The following is a 13,763-nucleotide window of genomic DNA, read 5'->3' as shown; positions in this document are numbered from 1 at the left end:
AGAGATATCTGATTTATAATTTTTTAAAACACAGAAAAACTGAAAATCAATACATCAAGCTTGCAACAAGTATTTACATAGTGTCTCATGTCTAGCTGGTGTTTGTCTTCACATATTCAACATTAAAAGTCATGATAGAAGCTAATCCTTTGTGTTTGTGTGTTACAGTCCGCTCCCGCAGCCTCCTCTTCTACAACGACGGGGCTCCATTGGAGGAGAGTTTAGTGACATCAGAAGGGGAGAGGCTACAGTCAGAGCCCCACTCTCACATCCAGATCAGCCGTTACACAGCTGACGCCCACAGCAACCAAACAAATGGGCCCAGTGTAGACCAGAGGTGAGAACCACACTCCGCCACACTGTCATCTTCATATGCTACATCTCAAACAACACTAATTAATTTCTTCTCCTCTGTCCTCAGAGAAAAAAAACCAGACGGAGTCTCAGAGTTCTTCTGACAGACCGCTGGACCCCCTCCTCCCATGACCTCTCACCTCTGACCCCTCCAGATTCCTGAACTCAGCCGAACTTCATATCCAACTGGACCAAAACCTGCCTGTTTCTACATCACTCTCTCAACAAGTCCATCGTCATTATCCCTGTTAGTGAGTGACTTCCTCTGCTTCAAGACTTCATCACAGTCCTGTCATCCTCCTGTACGTAGTGCTTCACTTCTCTGCTTTAACAGACTCTGCTACACCTGAATATACTTGATTTTAAAGGGACTTTATTATTAGAATCTCCATTTTTATGCATTAAAATATAAGATGATTCCAAAAACCCAACTCATCCACTTATATGTAGCATTTTAGCAAAAATACTTTATCACCACAAACTTGTCAGACCATTGCCAAGAAGACACTCGGTGGTTACAGTATAGTACAGATCTAAAACAAGATCTTTATGGGAAATGTGGTTTTAATGTTGTGAGAAACACCTTGCACCTTTTTACCTACATACATATATATGGAAACTTGACAGACCTCCACTGTGGGTTCTGGTTTATGTTAGCATGTGGTGCTAGCGCTCTAGATGCACTACATTGGATAGTGCTTCAACTTTTAACCAGTCTCATATCATATGTTAATCAAAGGCTGCAGCAAATGATTATTGTGGTTATCAGTTATTCATTTGATCCAGCAATCAATAAATCAGTCCAGAAAATATCAGAAAATAGTGAAAAAGAAAAACTAAAAAGAGAGTTTGTGGCATTTCTGCTCAGTAACTGACTTATGAACCAAGAATCAATTATCAAAATTGTCATCATCTAACTGAATGATAGTTTCCTCTCTGTTTTAACAGTACATTTGAATGCAGCGTGCGTTGCTTCAAACACTTGACATGCTAGTGTGTTGAAAACTATTTTTAAAGTGCCTTTCACTCACTTCAGTCACATATGACGAACTTGGCCTCACACCTACTGCCCACACACACAGTTATAAACCTGGAAAAGTAACTCTGACTAGACTACATGCTGTTTGTTTGAATCAGGGCTGGCTTCAGGCTTCTGAGGTCCTGGGTGAGATTTTGCTAATTTCCCTGCTTCTTTTGCTCTTTTAACTAAACTGGATGAATGTTCAGGATTTATCTTATTTCTCATGCTTGTGCACATATTTCCGTAAAAGCTTTGTGGCAAATTCACCTTCACCATGAGCCAGCCTTGGTCTGAACAGCTTGTTATGACAGTTATGTAATAGGGGTTTAGTTAGAACTACAATTAAACATGTAATATGTTTTTGTTTTTCCTTTTTTAAAATCTATTTCTGCAGTTAAAACCAGTTTTTCACCTCTGAATCCAGATCACCACTCTGCATCATTTCTTGGGAGGGAAACCATATTTTCATATCAAAGCACCGTTAAAGGGGTTCTGACAGAGGTTGGGAAACATGACATAAAAGTATTTTTATGGAATTAAAAAGTTGTATATGTAATATATTTGCAGCATCAAAAAAGAGCATATTTAATTTATGCAACAAAAAAAGAAATACTGAACTTGTTTTTAAGGTTAGTTTATCTTCTCTCATTTTTCTAAATAATGTTTACAAAAAAACACAAAAATACAACTTATAATATATTCTGAGCATCGAAAAAGGGCATATTTATTTTATGCAAACAAAAAAAAAGGAATTGTATGTTGCGTTTTTGGCATTTAGGATGATGTGAAGTTTTACATGATGGTGTGTAGTTTACATGGTGTTTTTATGGATTGTAAAACTTTGAGATGATCTGTTTGTGTCTTTTAACTGTAATACAGTGTTTATGTTTCACTGCTGTCGCATGAAAACCTCCGAGGGTCTTTTTTTGTCCCCTCGTGATTTAAAAACAGCATTCGTTTGTACAATTAAACCTTAAAAAAGATCAAATTTTTACACTTCTTAAGCCAAAACGCAAAAGAAATGTATCAAAAGCAAACTGCAGCCATTTCAAAAATTAAAATACTGACAATAATGTTTAATATAAAACTTCTTAACCTCTAAGCAGCAGAGGAAAGATCTAAAACATCAATACTAAAAGTGCTCATGCGACAGCAGTGCATGTTGTATTTATTCCTGTTTGTAAAGTGTGTATATATTGATGAAGCCAATCAGGGGACTAAAACATTCCAGGAAGTAAAACACCACTAGCTTTTTATCTCTACACAATTTGAAGGAACACCGGGACATTTAAAAAACATTTTTATTTCTTCACCACTACTCTGACAATGTGAGAAAAACAATGATGCTCTCCAAAATAAAGTCGTGGTATTCCTTCAAATTAAAAGTTGTGGTGGAGGGATCTCTGTTTATTCAGTCCATATCCTTGAGAAAATAATTAATTCTGCCTATAAAACACCCAGAAATATTATTTTGATCTCCACAACATCACAGTTAACTAAGATTTTCTGTTTTTCTTCTCTGTATTTTCATTTTGTGTCCCTCATGTTAACCGTACACAAAAAAACATCACGTGACTGCAGCCTGTTGCACAACCACCCCGTCATTCTCACCTTTAACAGTCTTAATGCATCAGTGTACATAAACAATGACAACTTTAATGTGCAGATTCTTGTAAATAAAAGGGCCTTGTTTTTGTATTGTGACATAGTCCAAGATTTTAACCTGTGGAATTATGTGGGAAAGGAAAAAAAACAGGAGAAAACCAGTGGATTTTTGGGGGAAGAAAGTGGGGAGGGATTTTTAAAAAAATAACAGGGAGGGTGACTTTTTCCACTTGTAAAGAAACCTGGACGACACAGTAGCTTCACACAGTTTGAATAGTTGTAAAACACCAGGAGGTGCTTGATTATTCTGACCTCTCCAGAAATATCTGGAAAACATCCAGAGAGAATAATCCAGCACGTTCCAAGGAGTTCAGTTGTTTGAAATGTGTTTGGATATAATGTTGTCTTGGTTTGTTGTATAGCGTCTTGCATGTTCCTCCATATATAACTATGTTATCTTAGTGTAGTCAGTAGAGTAGAAACCAGCAAAATATTAAAAAACTGCATCAGCAACACTGTGTCTGTTGACTTTCTTGCTTTAAATGTGATATTCATGTTTGCTCTGGTCCCAGTCTTGGTCCTCTTTGACCTCAGCATGAACTTGATGAGTTTGATTTTGATCTGACAACAGTTTAAATCTGGCTTGAGTCCGAGCCCAGCAGGCGCTTCAGCTGAAGTGTTTGAGTATGAGCTGTTTTCTGAGGTCCTCGGCCTGGCTGTCTCTGTCCTCTGGTCTCTGTTCCAGGCTCTCTGGCTGCTCCAAGGGGTCCGTCCTCTCCAGAGTCCAGGCGTCTAATCCAGACTGCAGGGAGGCGTTGTGGAGGACGCAGCAGGCCAGCAGGATGGATGAACTCCTCTCTGGAGAATACTGCACACAGGAGAAGAGACATGGTGACAGAGGTCTTAATAAATGGACGACACTGCTCGTGATGCTGATCCATGTAGAGTAGAGTAGAACAGAATACCTGTAAGTATCCTTTGGTGCCATCTAAACATCTGAATCTGGTCTGGATGGCTCTGAAGGTTCTGTCCACTATCTCATGTGTAGCAGTGTGGGCCAGATTATATCGAAACTCTGCAGGGGATTCTGGGTTGTCAACCGGGGTCATCAACCACTTCCTCACAGGGTAACGACGGTCACCTAGAAAACAGAAAACCTTCAACCTCTCACCTCCAACATCCAACTCGAGTGGACTTTTCAGAGTGTTGTTTAAAGTCTAAAATCCCCGTCTCACCCAGCAGCCAGCCCTTCTCCACGTCCTGCAGCTGTTTGTGGAGAGCAGATCTTTCTAGAACGTCCGTGTCTTTGAGTCCGCCTGGCCAGTGGGTCTCCGCGCTGAGTAACAACCCTCGGGCATCACAAACAATCTGGCAGCCCACAGAGTGAAAACCCTTCTTGTTCACATACGACGAGTCTTCGCTGTTTGGAGCTTTGATGGCGACCTGAAGACAAAGAGCAAAGATGACAGAGAAAGAATGAGGGATCAAATAAAGAAGAGCGTACACATACACAGTGACCTTGAGTGTTAATACAGAATAATAAAATGAACCTGAACATAGTCCAGAACCCCCAGGACTCCTGGAAACCCTGCAACCCTCTGAAACTCCTGGAAGGACTGCTCTCTGCTGGAAGGATCTCTGTGTGGAAAAACTTCTAGCTTAATTTATGCTTTTCACCCTTAACAGCTGTCTCTCTGTAGAAATGAATATTTTTTCTTTACCTGTTGAACAAGATGAACTGAGAAGCTTTCTCTACCAGGGCTTTAGTCACGTTGGACACACATCTTGACATTGAAGCCTGGCTGATCCCGATAGTGTCTCCCATAGACGTCTGGAATGAGCCAGATGTGTAAAAGCCCAGAGCAGCCAACACCTGGACCTCAGGGCTGATGGCTCTGGAGCGCTGGGTACGTCTACAGAGAGACTAGTACACAGAAACAAAAGAGAAACACAACATAGTAGTAAATGTAGATTTGAGACAGACATTAAACGTCATTTACTTCATGTTCTGAGGATGAGGACATACTCACCTCTCTGAGTAATTCCACCAGGTACAGAATAAACTCTCTGGGGAAGCCAAACTGTGTGAGGAGGAAGTTGTCTGAGACAGAGTCCAGGTCAAAGCGGTCCAAGGTCTTATGACCTCGACCATGCAAGAGGAGATCACAGTCCAAGATGGCTATAGGGATCGCCATTCTGTGGGTAATAATTCATTTACATCAGTAAATTCTTATTGTATTCTTATTTGACATTTATAGTGGTATATGTACAACCTGTAAACACACATAATCTCTGCTTCAAGGTTGTTCTGTTATATATAGTTCTACACCTGCTAATACTGCAAATTCTCTGTGCATTACTTTGCAAGTACAACTTTTGCTGGCTGAAGAAATGCATGCATTTTGTTGCAGTGAGATAAACTAACCTGACTACTGAGAAAACAGGAAAACCTGTTCTCATGTTTTACAGCTTATTTTCAGCAAACAGCTAATGTAAGCTAGCAAGCACTTGGGATATTTTAGCTGTCCTAATTTCAGCTTTGCGTCCCTTGTGGAAACGACTCTACAGACCCGCGAAGTCAAATGACTCTATATGCATAAAGAAAGCATAATTATTTTTGCGTTGTTTCAGGAAAAAGCGCTTACTTTACCTAAGTCATGCAGCACTTGTCAACCAAAACAAGCAACAGGAACACCTAACTTGTGACGTGCAGTCGCAGATTCGACACACACAAAAAACGGTGTCATCATGTATTTTTATATATAGATACATTTTACTGAAAAAAGGTGCTGTTAAAAAAATTATTTGTCTTGTTTTTTCTCCTTAAGTGTGGTTTATTTTTTGTTTTCTACACAATACATCTAAAAGATATTTTAAATAAGAATCAACGAAAGTGCCTTTGTGAAAGTGCTGCTACCTAAACACGTCGACATGGAGAAGATAAACAGACGAGTAGCACAGCCGCTGTTGACGTTGTGTACATCTGAAATGGGCGCATAAATGTTTGTGGAAAGCAGCGTTGCATGTCACATTTGTTAACCTGTTTTTTATTTTACTGAAGCTACATTCTTGAGGGAAAAGCTAATGTAAGTTTGTTTGTTTTGCGACGAATTTAAAGTGCGTCGTATTCAGCTAGCTAACATTAGCCGTTGGCTAACGCTAGTTGCTCAGTGAGTCACCAACCCAGTGCCTCTGCCTCGCTTTTGTAAAACATTAACGTTAAATGATTACCGATTACTTGACGGCGCTGAAGCTTTTTAATTTTCTAGGTTGTGTAGTGAACAGTGTGAGGTGGTTGTCAGTGTCCTGTAGTTCAATATGACCTCCAAATATTATCGGATAATTTCATGTCAACGTGGAGGCCTCACTTGCTGTGGAGGAGCTCAAAACAACTGTGATAAACAAGCATTTTTCATGTTAATGCTAATGGCAGCTTGTTTGGGTCTAAATTTGACCTTTAAATTATGGAGCGGTTTTCTTGAAGAAACCTAAGGAGTGAATTTACAGTGAGAAACCTTTTAGTACAGTGTTGGACAGTTTCAGTTTAGTAAATACAGTTTGGATGCAGCTGAAAAACAAGCAGTTTCTCATAATTTTAAACTATTCTGAAGCATGATTGTACTCAGTGTCAAACGGGTTGACCACGTGTTTTTCACATTTGAAAATAGATTACAATCAGTTCTTTGAAGTATGTCTTGTTGGATTGATTGCAGGGTCGTGTCAACATGGACAGTGACCTAAGTCCCCAGGATAAAAAAGACTTGGACAAGTTCATTAAGTTCTTTGCCTTGAAGGTAAGAGACTGTATGATGTTCTTTGTCCCAATAAAGTTTTTTCTGTGTGTGTGCCGGAAAGTATAAATCAGGTCATGTCAGTGAGTACAGGTTTCTAAGGGGACATTTTGGAGCCTATCGTCTTAAACCACTGCCCTCATAAAAACTAACACGTTTAAATTTAACACTAACTATCTCTATAAAGCGAGAGTATCATGTCCCTGTTAATCTGGATGGGCCTGTCAGCAATTTTCATGTGGACTTTTTCTTGTTAGAGCTTCGGTTTGGTTTCTCATGCCCTGTGTGTGTTTGTAGACTGTCCAGGTGATAGTCCAAGCCCGTCTTGGGGAGAAAATCTGCACTCGCTCTTCCTCATCACCTACAGGCTCTGACTGGGTAAACAAATGTTATCCTCTCCCCTGTGTTTATTGTAATATTTGATTGGATTATTATTTTGCTGTAGACTCTCACGTATCTGTAGCTTGTTTTGACTGATGGTCTTACTGTGTACATATTAATTTGTTATTTCCTCTAGTTTAACTTGGCCATCAAAGACATCCCAGAGGTGACTCATGAAGCCAAGAAAGCACTGGCTGGCCAACTCCCAGGCATCGGACGCTCCATGTGTGTCGAGATCTCCCTGAAGACGTCAGAGGTAAAACCGTGGATCATCTACTGCTTCTCTTTTCTTGACATAAGCTTTATTGAAATATAAATAAGCACATCAGGTAGCAGGTTTTATGTTCTGTTTCTGTCCCACTCAGGGTGACTCAATGGAGCTGGAGACTTGGTGCCTGGAGATGAATGAAAAGTGAGTGGGTTTTGCTTTTTAATTAAGCCAAATAGTTAAGGAATGTTTGATGAAATAAGAGATGAATAATCTGTCAGCGCTGTCCGTGTAACTGCGCATTAATAAGGTTATATAGGATTAGCCTGGAGGACCACAACTCTTAATCTGTGGTAACAGTCTGATGCTGTAATGGTTACTTCATCATGTGCAGCACACGTGATGACTGCCTCTAAAACAGCTACTACACAGCAGTGTTGCCTGTGCTAGACGTACAGCTTTGTGAGTGAGTGAACTGTGGAGAATCACAGATAACACATCAGCTGCTTTGAGTCATAAATGAGTTACTTTGTCTCTGTTTCAGTGACATTTTGTAGTTGTATCACATCTCTAACGTGATGTAATGTAGACCTACTTTCTACCCTGTGAGGTTTTATTCTAGAGAAAAATATGAACATTGTTTTTGGCAGATATTCAACATGAAATGACTCAGGAGCGAAAAACTTGAACAGGGAATTCTCAGTAAAAGGTTTTACAGCTTTGGAAAAATAGGCGTGATGGACTCAAGCTTGTACAGCTGACTTGAATCAATAGAAGATTGAGAGAATTGTCTACATATAAAAGTAGGTATTGGAATCCATTAGGAGCTGAGTATCGGCCAAGATGTTGTGCATTTTTGTTCAAAATAATCCAGGTTGCTGTATTGTAATGAGCTATATGTTTCTGCTACAGGTGTGATAAGGACATCAAGGTGTCATATACAGTGTACAACCGTCTGTCTGTCCTTCTGAAGTCTCTGCTCGCCATCACCAGAGTAACACCTGCCTATAAACTGTCCAGAAAGCAGGGGCACGACTATGTCATACTATACAGGTGTGTGGATTCAGGCAGGTTTATCTGACTCACTGCCATAATACACCAACTTTGATCAGTCTGTTTTTGCTCTTTTTGGTAGAGAACATTTCAGCACAGTCATCTAATCTTACAGGTTTCTCTTGTGTCTGTCTCTCCTCTGTCCAGGATCTACTTTGGGGAAGTCCAGCTGAGTGGATTAGGGGAAGGTAACTGTAAACTCAGCTCCTTGACTGATTTGTCTTAAATCACTGACACCAAAAGCCTCTGGTGGGGTTTTAAACCAGTGCAATTACACTCTTTAAAGGAAAACATCTGATTTATGGCCTTACGAACAGTTTCCTTATAAAAGTCATAATTTATTACAGCATATGAGACAAACACAGCATATTTAGCATAAATCAAGTAGAAGTTACAACAAAAACCTCTATAACAAAATGCATTAAATTGGCTGAAATGCTTGTTGCTGTTGTTTGTTTTTAAGGTTTTCAGACAGTGCGTGTCGGTGTTGTTGGCACCCCTGTCGGCACAGTCACACTTTCATGTGCCTACCGCACCAACCTGGCATTCATGTCAAACAGGTAACTAACACACTACATCCAAATAAAAAACATTTTCTTATATAAGGATTTATTATTTACTTATTTTAATTTCAGATGGAAAGTCTTCTTTACTTTACAAAATGAGTTAAACTAGTCAATTGTTGACATGTCGTCCTGTGCAGGCAGTTTGAGCGTTCAGCTCCCATCATGGGGATCATTGTGGATCACTTTGTGGATCCTCCCTGCAGCAGCCAGCGTCCTGCCAATATGGGACAGCCCTGCAACTACAGGTAGCTACAGGAAGCTGTGGAAGTGAAAGCAAGCGTTCATTTTCAAACATAAAAATGCTGACGTTATCTGCCCACAACCCCATTCCAACCAAAGACACAGTGCTACACAATGGAGTCTCAGCCTCACCACAAACAATAGAGAGCTTTGAGGTGATGTAATACATTCTCAGGAGGTCACGCTGGGTACATCAGCTCTTCCTCACTTATGTCTGTGAAACTCTTGATTTCATTTTTAAATGCTTGACTCAACTGATTTAGCAGAATGAAGAAAGTTTCCAGCCTTCAGTAGGGTGTAAAACACTGTCAGGTAAATTCTAATGTGTGTTTGTGTGTCCAGAGCTCCAGATGAGGAGGACGGAGGACCATTTGCAGGAGTTCAGGATTCACAGGAGGTCTGCACCACCTCCTTCTCCACCTCCCCTCCTTCTCAGGTAGGACACACACACTTGCTGCTCTAAATGGCCTCTGTCCTTTACCTTGTGACTTCTTCTCTCCATTTTCATACCTGTTTTTCATTCCACTTTCTCTTTTCTCTCTTTGTCTGTTTTCTTTCCTGTTGTCTTTTTACTGTACGTTTATCTGTGTGTGTGTGTGTGTGTGTGTGTGTGTGTCTCTGCTTAATCTCAGTGTGTCTGTACACTGAGTCCGTCTCCCTCTAAACTGTCTAAGCCCCTCCCCCTGGACAGTCTACAGCTTCCATTGGCTCCTGGACTTGTCACTCACACTGTGAGTCTACACTGGTCACTGTGAGAGTGTGACTGTGTGAGACACCCTGAAACTGCACTGAACAGAGTTCTCATTTATTTTAGTGTGTGTGTTGCCCTGTGCTGTGTTAAAGTTGCATCAGAAACTTTTTTATCCATCATCCCTTTTGACTGGTTTTAAAGTTCCATCACACACAGAGCTTTATGTATTGTACCTTCAGCTTACTGTGAGCGCTGCTTCATCGTAATCTTTTATCATCTCCATCACATGTGCTGCAGTAGTAAGCCACATTAATCTTTAATCCATCTCAAGAGCACAAGTCTGACATTCTGACAGCACAGTGTGTCTCTAGTGTTACACTGCATACGAGTAAACCTGAATTCCTTAATGTTTTTGGTTAATATTTCTTCTTGTTTCTGTCTCTGTTTCTCTCTGTGTGTAGCTGTACACCTCCAGGTTATCCTACCAGCCTCCAGCTCTAGCAGGAGCTGCTGATCTTTGTCACCCTGCTGCCAATCCAAACCAGGTGAGGCACCAGTCAGTTTACTTCACTTTCAGACAGATAGTAGAGACCCATCAGTACAGGCAGTATCATTGGCTGATTTTAAATGTATCAGTTCTATGTTGATCTGGTGATTTAGACTATATTGAAGCAAATAAGATAAAATCCTCTGCCATGGTGCATGTAATTTTGCATGGGATTAATCAATTTAGAAACATTTTATTAATGAAGAAATGTCAGTTTTGGGCGAATCCAACAAATAAAATACCTGACAAGTCGAGAATCTTTATCACGCTGACGTAGAAATCATAGAAAAATCCAGTATTCCAGAGATAAGGGAGGAACACTGCAGTATAAATGGCAAAAACTCAGTTTGTGCACCAGAGGGTGCTAAGTTTTATTTTTCATTTACTGTCAAAAGTCCTCAGAACACAGTGCACTTTGGGCTAAATAACCAAATGTATATGACCAAATTTAAGGGGTCCTCATCCAAAATGTCCATGTTAACAACACAAATATCTATATATATATATATATATTGTTATCAGATGTTTTTTAAATATATATATCAACATCGGCTTAAAGAAGTCAATTATCAGTCAGGCTCTAATCCATAGTCTACACGTCTGGAAAGCAGCTATTTTCTAGTCAATTCACCATAACTCTGCCCATGTTCTTCTACCTCAGGCGTTGCATGCTGGAAAGGAGGGTGGGGTCGTGTTGGTTCCTGCCCATCCTCCTCATGGAACAGATGCTCATCTGACAGTAGAGCACGCCCCCAACACACCTGGCAGCAGGTAAATCTCTCCTGACATCACTTCAGCTCAACATCTCTCTCTCTAACTAAATGTGAAAATCTAACTAAATGGCAGGTTGTAGGTTTGTAGATTTTAGAACAAAGACTGAAGCGAGAACTTGAGTGTATTTCATCCCTCTGTCCAGCGGCGACGATGACGGTCTGTCACAGAGTGGAGAAGGAAGGAGGGATGAAGGGAGGAGGAGTGTTTCTCCCTCTGACCCGGTGGAGTCTCTCAATGCATTCACTAGGAAAGTCGGAGCCTTTGTCAATAAACCCAGCACACAGGTAAGTTGCTTATAGATAGTTTTGTCATTTCATAGCCCTTTATGTTCCCATCACTGAAAAGTACACTGACTTCATCCCTGTGTGTGTGTAGATAACAGCAGCCAGTCTGGACCTGCCGTTTGCTGCATTTGCTCCTCGAGGCCTGGACTCAGAGGAGAATGATCCCATGGTAACTGTAGTTTAATGTCTTGTCTGATGATGGAACTGAAGATGATGTTTTCAGGTTTTCTACAATTAAGATATTTTGTATGTTTGTGTTCAGGTACAGCCTCCAGACTCCCCTCCCTGCCCGTCCCCCCTGCAGGCCAGCCTGCACTCTCAGGGCTCAGAGGGATCAGGGCAGCAGGACGATTTCGTCATGGTCGACTTTGTATGTTCTCATTAAACCTTGCATCGTCCATGTTCACATAACCCAGATTTTTTTTTGTATAAGACAGAGACCATGTTTTTTAAATCTTTGTCCATCTGTGTCTGTTTGCAGCGACCCGCCTTCTCTAAAGATGACTTGTTGCCGATGGATTTGGGCACCTTCTACAGAGAGTTTCAGAATCCTCCACAGCTCGCCAGCCTCTCACTACACATCAGCTCCCAGTCAATGGCTGATGACCTGGTAACACGCTTGTTTTTTTTTAAAACTCTGTTAATGATATTTCAAGTCTCTGTTTTCATGATGTGATTCAGCAGTGACTGTGATTTGCATTTTCTCTCTGAAGGACTCGCTGCCAGAGAAACTGGCCGTCTATGAGAAGAACATCGACGAGTTTGATGCCTTTGTGGACATGCTCCAGTAAAGGAGGAGGAGGAGGAGGAGGAGGAGTGAGGGGAAAAAGGCCAAAAGGAGAGAAGGACTACATGTGAGAAAAGACTAAATAGACAATGAAAGAATGAAAGGGAAAGGCAGACTCTGTAGTTGTTTGTCCCGTGAGAATCACTCAAGACTAAATGACCATGTTTTAATGTGAAGCTCCTCATTTCTGACATTTCCCTCTGATCTTCCTCAGCACGCTCACGATAGTCCTCTTCACTGTAAATACTATATTAATTCCTCTGACACTGGCACACACCCTAACCCCCTCCCTCTCTGGTCTGGTAGTGTTAAATCAAACTGAAAATCTTTATTTTCTATGTGGCACAAAGCTGCCCTTGTCATCAGCATTTAATCAGGAAATCAGATGATCATGGAGTTTTCTGTCACTTTAGACAGCCATGCATTTCAAGGACTGACATAGTTTTTGTTAACTGTAGTTCACTGGTCTCTCCCACCCTGCTGAAGGTTTCCTTTACACCATTGGCCTTTCTGATTATACTTCAACTGAAGGTGAAAGATGTTACTCTGGAAATCAAACCTATACTGTTTGTGTAATGGGCTTCAGAAAAGGTTTTTTCTTCTAGTGAAATCTGGAAAAGCTGGTCTTGGCAGAGGACATTGCACTTAGCCTTACAGTGGATGCTAGTCTAGTGTTGTAATTCAAAAATGCCCTGCTTCACACATTTGACAGTTTCAACAGCAACTTCAAAGAAGTGACAAGCCTCTCATTAATTTACCCTAGCCAGGTGTTCCCAGCTGGACTGGGGATTTAAACTGCCAACATCAATATAAGCAAATGAGCCCCAGCGGAATTTAAAGTGAATTCACTGTGGCCCTTATGTGTAGAGGAAATACGCATATTCCATGCTGAGTCAGTTTGTGGTGGAAGTACACTCAGTTGCTAGTTAATAAAGTACATGTAGCTAAAACTAATGCAACAGCCCAGCAATAAATCCTGCTTTCATAAAGATTATAATGTTCAGTTCCTATTGAAACTGATTCTTTAAGTCATATTAGAGGCTGTACTTAGGTGTTCCCAATATTTTGTCCACCCCATTTGATGGAAGATTGTAAACACCTTCCTGTATACATAAATACAATTTAATGATAACTAAACATTAAAATCTTAATGATGGTAGGATTTCTTGCAGGACTGCAGCATTATTTTCAGCTTCTTAATAAACTGACAGTTCTGCATTTACAGAACTCTGTGCAACAACCATATGTATATTTTGGGATTTTGTAAAGGTGGGTTTAACACATTTCCAGCTGTCTACAGAAGGCACCAGGTCACCATCCATGACTGTGCGAGTTTGGTTGAAAGCTTTAATTTAAACGTTTATTTGCTGTTGGTCTAGGTGTCCTAATAAAGCATGGCTGCTCTGTTGAAACAACTGATGTCTGCAAATTCCTGGGGGCTCGGGTGGTCGGATGGCATTT

At 40.7% G+C, this 13,763-nt stretch overlaps 3 protein-coding genes across 5 annotated transcripts in view; 2 read left to right on the top strand and 1 right to left on the bottom strand.

Annotated features, from left to right (window-relative positions):
* Positions 1-3,493, top strand: part of creb3l1 (cAMP responsive element binding protein 3-like 1) — a 31,639-nt gene extending 28,146 nt beyond the window's left edge. Inside the window, exons 12-13 of the mRNA XM_018690713.2 lie at positions 169-337; positions 422-3,493. Coding sequence (XP_018546229.1) covers positions 169-337; positions 422-458 — 206 coding nt within the window. The 3' untranslated portion in view covers positions 459-3,493. The remainder of the gene's footprint in view (positions 1-168; positions 338-421) is intronic.
* On the bottom strand, positions 2,659-5,693 carry harbi1 (harbinger transposase derived 1). Its single transcript, XM_018690714.2, has 7 exons — positions 5,631-5,693; positions 5,011-5,176; positions 4,702-4,904; positions 4,531-4,618; positions 4,216-4,423; positions 3,946-4,121; positions 2,659-3,848 (listed from the first exon to the last, which is right to left on the bottom strand). Exons 2-7 carry the CDS (start codon positions 5,173-5,175, stop codon positions 3,648-3,650), a joined length of 1,041 nt encoding a protein of 346 aa, XP_018546230.1. The 5' UTR covers position 5,176; positions 5,631-5,693; the 3' UTR covers positions 2,659-3,647.
* A 199-nt stretch (positions 5,694-5,892) lies between these two features.
* Positions 5,893-13,717, top strand: atg13 (ATG13 autophagy related 13 homolog (S. cerevisiae)). 3 transcript variants are annotated; one of them, XM_018690671.2, is made up of 18 exons: positions 5,893-5,982; positions 6,694-6,774; positions 7,069-7,149; positions 7,289-7,408; positions 7,518-7,564; positions 8,273-8,413; positions 8,561-8,601; positions 8,877-8,973; positions 9,117-9,224; positions 9,562-9,655; positions 9,852-9,950; positions 10,372-10,455; positions 11,119-11,228; positions 11,374-11,515; positions 11,607-11,684; positions 11,778-11,885; positions 11,997-12,125; positions 12,229-13,717. In XM_018690671.2, exons 2-18 carry the CDS (start codon positions 6,706-6,708, stop codon positions 12,304-12,306), a joined length of 1,626 nt encoding a protein of 541 aa, XP_018546187.1. In that variant the 5' UTR covers positions 5,893-5,982; positions 6,694-6,705; the 3' UTR covers positions 12,307-13,717. The 3 variants fall into 3 exon arrangements, with proteins under 3 accessions (XP_018546187.1, XP_018546186.1, XP_018546189.1); XM_018690670.2 differs by having other exon boundaries at positions 5,901-6,066; XM_018690673.2 differs by lacking the exon at positions 9,852-9,950 and having other exon boundaries at positions 5,902-6,066.
* The last annotated feature ends 46 nt before the right edge of the window (positions 13,718-13,763 follow it).

This window comes from Lates calcarifer, linkage group LG7_2 (assembly GCF_001640805.2).
Source record: "Lates calcarifer isolate ASB-BC8 linkage group LG7_2, TLL_Latcal_v3, whole genome shotgun sequence".
Lineage (NCBI taxonomy): Eukaryota > Metazoa > Chordata > Actinopteri > Centropomidae > Lates > Lates calcarifer.
Note: the sequence above shows the minus strand (reverse complement) of the source record. Positions and strands in the feature narration are given on the sequence as shown.

Excerpts from the sequence above, each read along its gene's own strand:
- harbi1 (XM_018690714.2), bottom strand. The coding sequence starts at position 5,175 with ATGGCGATCCCTATAGCCATCTTGGACTGTGATCTCCTCTTGCATGGT. Across the intron at positions 4,619-4,701 it reads CAGTTCATCTTGTTCAACAG|AGATCCTTCCAGCAGAGAGC; the intron begins GTAAAGAAAAAA and ends TTTTCCACACAG. Across the intron at positions 4,424-4,530 it reads GGGTTCTGGACTATGTTCAG|GTCGCCATCAAAGCTCCAAA; the intron begins GTTCATTTTATT and ends CTTTGTCTTCAG.
- atg13 (XM_018690671.2), top strand. The coding sequence starts at position 6,706 with ATGGACAGTGACCTAAGTCCCCAGGATAAAAAAGACTTGGACAAGTTC. Across the intron at positions 11,516-11,606 it reads TCAATAAACCCAGCACACAG|ATAACAGCAGCCAGTCTGGA; the intron begins GTAAGTTGCTTA and ends GTGTGTGTGTAG. Across the intron at positions 12,126-12,228 it reads AGTCAATGGCTGATGACCTG|GACTCGCTGCCAGAGAAACT; the intron begins GTAACACGCTTG and ends TTCTCTCTGAAG.